Genomic DNA, 6,690 nt, shown 5'->3' with positions numbered 1-6,690 from the left:
ATATATATATATATATATATATATCTTTGTTTGTCAATTTACAACTATATTAGCATCACATGCTTCCATACACAAGTAGCTATACTATAAACATATACAATGGTTTGTCTGATGACATAGTGTATGCTTCTAGCCTCTAGTTTAAATTCTACTAGAATGTTTTTTAAAAGGCACAGCCCTCCAGCAGTGTCTGCTGCTATGAGCCTTAAAATTAAAAGCTAAATCTGAAACTAACAACTGTTATGACTGAAATACAGGCTATTTAACAAAAAACTTCTTGAGGAGATACTATATTATAAAAGAGCAAGTCTTCTAGAACTAACTGTGTATATATTTTACACTAGCTGGAGTACCCATCTGTTGAACAGGTAAAATAAAAACTTGTCTGTAACAAAGGGTAGGAAATTGTGTTTCTATCTTTTTCTTAACATAATAAACATTAAAAGTGCAATAAAATACATAAAGGTATCAATAATGAAAAGACATTGGTTTGATGATTTCTAACAATAATGGTTATATAGTTCATTTTAATGTTGAGGGATATACAACATTGTGTCAAGTTTGGTGCTGATTGAACAAGAAAGGTGGAAATTTATAAGGAACAGATACACATACACACACACACACATATATTGATGTTTATTTATATAGATAAAGGTACCAATACTGAAAAGAAAGACATACTATTTTCAAGAATTCTAACAATAGTGGTTACACAGTTCATTCTAATGCTGAGGGATATACAACATCGGTAGTTTTTTCAAAATTAAATATGAAATTAGAGGGGGGAGGTCCAAACCTTCTTCATGTCATCCTGTATCACTATGACAAGTTTGGTGCTAACTGATAAAGAAATGTATGAAGAACAGATACACACACATATTGATGTTTATTTATATACAGCTGTTTCCCACCTTCTAAAGGATTATTTGTCCTATTTTGTAACCAAGTATACCAATTTCAGAACTTAACTCTTTGAGATCTCAAACATATTGTCTCTGAAGTACCACTGAATTCTACATTTTAAATGAAGAGCACAAAATGTTTTATTTCTGTAAATATAACTTTATTTATAGACTGAAGTATTGAAAAATGGTTTTTATGAGTTATTAGCTCTTTAAGGAATAATACAAGTTTTAAAGGTTAAGCTTCCGAAAAACAGGTTTTACAAGTTTGCTGTAGGTAGTTGGTTGTGAATAGTTAAAACATATAGACAACATGGGACTGTTTGTAACTGTAAGGTTGTTCCTGCACACCAACCTCCAAAAAAGAACTGAACCCAACTTTTATTTCATGAAATCATCAATTCCTCTGTTAAACTCTTGTAAGACGCTGAGCTTAACTGTTATCATTGTGTTAGAAAATACGTTTCCTAACTGTAGCCTCTTCTGTCTTTCCAAGTGTTACTTTTCTAATACAGTAAGTCTATGGAAAAGTCTGCTTTCAGGTACAATAGTGAAAAACTTTACTAAGCCTTGCTCTATTCTTTGCTGCAAATCTGATGTTAATTGCACAACTGGTTTCATAAGGCAAATTGCATAGTTAATAAAAAGGTTTACAATTACAAGTTTGTGTTATACACTTGAAATAAAGAGAAATGATTGATTTTCTTTCCCAACTAATGCAAGCATGAAATGCTAGTTCACAATCTTAAGGGTTTTTTTTGCTTTGGACTTCAGGTCCAATGTCAAGCATAAATGATATTTACATAAAAGACAATGGGCAATAATATTTTTGCTATCTTTTACCAAACACATTCTTCTATGAAGCTTAAAGCAGTCTCTATTTCAAACACCTAAAAATAATTTTTTATCACAGAATTAATTATGTTATATTAAAATGATTATAATGAGCAAATTAGTGAGTCATGTGACAACCACAGCCAATATTCAGTTTCAGTGGAACAGCAAGTTTCAAAACTTTGACACTATTTTGTATTGTATGGGTATTGTGATTCCACCAAACATCACTTCTGCGATGGATGGGGATGTAAAGCCCTTTCTGATGCAAAATATTCACACACTCAGATCATATAGATGTGTTCAGATTGGAGATTTGGAATTGTCAAGATGTGAATATTTCTTTCACTGAATGGCAATGAAAAACAAAGGAATATGGATCAATTTGTAGAAGCAGGATCATCCTAAAATACATCCTGCAACAAGTCGTACCCTAGCAGTGGAAAGCAAAGTGCAGCATCCTTATAACAGGTGAAAAGCCATGAACACAAAATCAGTGGCACAAGTTGTCTACATGCCCCAAGTAACAATATGCAACATAATGAAGAAGATAAAAAAAACAATAGCACAGTAATGCACAAATGTTTAAAGATTTAACAAAACATAAAAAAAAATCTGACTAATTTCAACAGGTCTAAATTATCCTTCTCAAGGGATGGAGTTAAACTGCTCTTAGTGTTTTTCTACATTCTGGTTCAAAATGGTCCTATTGTTGTTGGTTATTGAGAATGTTTTCTCTATTTATAAATATTGCTATCAATTCTTGTGTTGAAGAATTTCAATGCTGCAATAATTTTTCATTGATCAAAATTAATTTTGTGACTTGCCGAGTGAACATGTGACGCTGAAGTAAATTTATCAACATCTTCTCTACATTGGTAACCATCATGTTCATTTACTCTAATTGACATAGAGCTTTTTGTTTGACCAATATCCGAAAAAGTACAAGAATAAGGAAAGAAATAAGTGCCTCATTTATAGTGAGTATCTGTCTTAACATGATGTTTAGAGACAACAAGGGACTTGTTGGTCCATCTAGGTTGTTCCATTCTCTAAACTATTAAAAACAAACAAACCTCAAAGCCAGCCCTTAGCATTCAAATAGTTATCAAGCTTTCTCTTAAACTCACTTAAGTTTACTGCCTCCACTACATCTGTAGGCAACCTGTTCCAAAGGCCAACCACCCTGTTAGAAAAATAGCTGAAGATGACTCTTACCCTGCCAAAATTTATATTTGTGTCCTCTAGTCCTACCATTCTCACCATTAAGTGTGAATAAAAGATGATGCATCAACACTGTTAATTCCCTTAACAATCTTAAAAATCTCAATCAGATCCCCTCTAATTTTTCTTTTTCAAAAGAAAACAATTTCAGATATCTTAAAACTTTCCTCATATTACAACCCCTCCATCCCAGGCACCTTCTATTAGTTTTCCTTTGAACCCTTTCAAACAATTCAATGTCCTTCCTAAGGTAAGGAAGACTGAACATAATACTCCAAATGTGGTCTAACCACTATGACCTATACAAACGGCAGCCTTATGATGGAGACTTTTGTAATAGAAAATTTGTTGCAGGGGTATTTTCAAAATGTAAGGCCATCAGACAGAGCATAAACAGACCTAAAGATATGAACTGTAATGATATGGCAAGGCTCAAAAATTATTTGAATACAATAAATTCAGTACTTAAATCTCTGTAGTTCCTTTAATCTAAGAACTATTGGATCTACACTTCACAATTTTTGTTTGACTTAATCATAGGCTAATTTACAATTTTTATTGAAATATGTACAAATGATATTAATCTCCAATCACAGCAAACTACATACTTAGAAAACAAACCCAGTAATGTGCATAGCTAATTAAATAAAATGTTGTCTTACATTCTTACATGAAGAGATTTTGAACAAACATTTCAGTTAAGCCAACAATTTACATTAAATGATAAACCTGAGAAGCTGAGTTTGTTATGACCTTAAACTAATTTTATAACATTGTCAATACTCAGTTACAGAATCAGAATCAGTCCTATGTTAATTTTCTTAAGCCTATTAAAAGTAAGCACTGGGACCAAACAGTTTCTCCCGGGGTTTAAGAGAGATTAGAAATCAGATGTGCAAGCCTCTCTTTTGTTAATTTCTGGTTGTTCAACACAGTAGCCAAGTTCCTGAGGACTGAAGTACTGCTGATAATACTCCTATTGCCCTGAAAATTATAGACTACTAAGACTTACTTCTGTAGTAGGAAAATTAAAGAGTATGGTAAAAAGAAGTTTTACAAAATTAACAAGTGTCATCATGTAAGTGTTGTGTCACGCCATAAAAGAACACCAATATGGATTCACCAGAGAAACCTTGCCTTATTAATCTTTTATCTTTTTCTAGGCTATTACTTATCTGCACGATGGAAAGGGTGTGAAATTGATGTACTTAGAATTTCAAAATGCTGTTGATGAGGTACTAAATGAAAGATTAGCTAGGTAAATCATATTGATGGGAGTGGGAGAAAGACTAGTAAATTTGACTGAAGGATGGATGAGAAAAATATTAAAAAAGTAATGCAGTCCAGATAAACATGACCTTGTTACTAATGGAGTATCTCAGGGGCGAGTGCTTGGGTTTTGATTTTTATTTATAAGAATGATAGGGGCAAAATTTGTAAAGTTTATGGATAACTTTGAACTCTTCAGTATTTCTAGCTGTATTGAGGATAGTGGATACTACAGAAGGAGATCATGACATTTAATTATAGTAAGTGTAAGATAGTAAATTTAAAGTATTTAAATTTGGATCATACGTTTAATGTAGATTAGAATTCACTCAATTATGAACAGTATGACTAGTTAAAAAGATCTTGGTGAGCACATCACTCAAGCAATCAAGGCAGTACTCTGATGTTTGTAGCTTGTAAGTTGTATTGAAGTTAAGAAATTGTTGAGGTCACATTGATTAAAAGTCAGAGATATACTTATATATCTATACAAAGCATTAATTATGCCTCATTTGGATTTGAAATATCATCTCCTTATTTAAGAAAGAATGTTACAGTAAGTCTGAGGATGGGATATCATATTGGGTTACATTAAAACGAGATCTAGAAAAGAAAGGTTATACTAAGAGGTGATTTTATTAAAGTTTACGATTACCTGAAGGGTCGATAAAGATATGGAAAAGACAAGTTGACTCAGTTATGCCACTTTAATTTTTCTAACTTATGACATAATTTCCGTCGACAAGAGTGAATGGCTCCACTTTATAAGTTTTAATTTCAAAATGGGAAATGAATGATTTCTGGAAACAGTGAAACTGAAAGTGGAAACAAATGGTTAAGTTTTTACTTTTTCTCAACTGTGGGTGCGAAGAGATAACCTTAAACTTGCAGAACGAAATAAAAAAAAAGACTATATTAACTATCCCAATATTATATTATCTTAGCACGAAAGCTCCTATTTGTAATTTATGTCTATATTTACACGCGTATAACTCACCTTGCAGAAAACCGCGTCATATGAGACACACTGCTTCCCGAAACTTGGCGCATCAGACATGCAAAAGCCATCATAATAAAATAAGTTTTTGTTTTAAACGGATCTACTTCTATTCTAAGCCAATCTTAATAATATTACACTACAATACAATGCCTATATTGAAATATATTTAGCCTCACTTATACAAGTATTAGTAATACTAATTAATACAGTTTTTATAGCTAAACATTAACGTGTCAGAGTACTGCCTCTATTCTGCTCAAGGTGAGAGCAAATACGCCAGCTCACGCCCTCTTTTACCTTTTACAAAAATAAAACAAACTTGTAAAGCTTTCAAATATACCTTGCTTTGCGTTGAAGAGCAAAGTAGCATTCATTACAAAGATTATCAAGTAAAAAGAGTTTAAACTACGGTATTACATCATGATTAAACTAAATAAAATGAGCACATTCTATTATATAGTATTAGAAGTATAAACACTATATAATATATAATTACCTAAAGAGAAAATTATGATTCGAAATACTATGAGAATAATAACTTGTTACAGGAAATCTTAAAGGATAAAACGACGAATGAAAAAGGAGCTCTACTATACAAGTATTAGCCAATTGAAATCAGGTCCTTAGAGCCTATATTATTCTTTGATGTTGTGGATCGGACATGTCCTAGTAGTTCAGAATTTGCAAACACAAAATTACAATTCAACAAAGTCTCTTAATTTTACGGGACGTATCTTCTTCCGTACTGGCCTCCATCTCGTTGGCTTCTGCTTCATGTGGGGTTCATCTGCTTCATCAGGAAATGTCCTATCATCGGTAATAGTCACATCAGTGGTAGTAACTTCATCAAGAGCTTCACCGTTTCCCTTCTCAAAACTGAGTAGAGTTTCTTCTTTGATAGTGGCTTCTTCAGGTGACACGTCTTCACCAGCGTTATTTGTTCTGTTGTTCACTTTGTTCCAACTGAAATGCCCTGGACCGTGATAATGCCAAAGCCTGTTGGCATGCGCCACTTTTGGCTTACCTCGCCGATCACATTTTATCCAGAAAGTCACGTCTGAGAGACGATCCACTTTGTCATATGGGCCTTCCCATGGAGAAGAAAACTTAAGAGACTTCCCTTTGGTCTTCCTGGGATTATACAACCACACCTTGTCTCCTGGTACAAATCTGACTTCAGTAGATCTCTTATCATAAGTTAACTTCATCGAATCAGCAGACGTTTTCAAGTTTAAATGCACTCGATGGTAAATATCATCCATCCTTTCAGATAACACTTTCACAAACTCTGACACATTCTCAGGCAACTCTTCATAAGGTGGGCGTCCTGTTAATAGATCTACTGGCAACCGAAATTCCCGACCAAACATCAACTTTGCTGGAGTGTATCCAGTGGTTTCATGCTCTGCTGTCCTATAGGCCATCAACAGTGGAGGGAGTAAGACATCCCAGTCATCT

At 33.3% G+C, this 6,690-nt stretch overlaps 1 protein-coding gene across 1 annotated transcript in view; it reads right to left on the bottom strand.

Moving 5' to 3' along the window:
• The window catches only part of LOC106469426 (delta-1-pyrroline-5-carboxylate dehydrogenase, mitochondrial-like), a 55,748-nt gene extending 50,255 nt beyond the window's left edge, over positions 1 to 5,493 (bottom strand). Inside the window, exon 1 of the mRNA XM_013929920.2 lies at positions 5,230 to 5,493. Coding sequence (XP_013785374.1) covers positions 5,230 to 5,303 — 74 coding nt within the window. The 5' untranslated portion in view covers positions 5,304 to 5,493. The remainder of the gene's footprint in view (positions 1 to 5,229) is intronic.
• Between the last annotated feature and the right edge of the window lie 1,197 nt (positions 5,494 to 6,690).

Source organism: Limulus polyphemus, unplaced genomic scaffold, assembly GCF_000517525.1.
Source record: "Limulus polyphemus unplaced genomic scaffold, Limulus_polyphemus-2.1.2 Scaffold3479, whole genome shotgun sequence".
In the NCBI taxonomy this organism is placed as follows: domain Eukaryota; kingdom Metazoa; phylum Arthropoda; class Merostomata; order Xiphosura; family Limulidae; genus Limulus; species Limulus polyphemus.
Note: the sequence above shows the minus strand (reverse complement) of the source record. Positions and strands in the feature narration are given on the sequence as shown.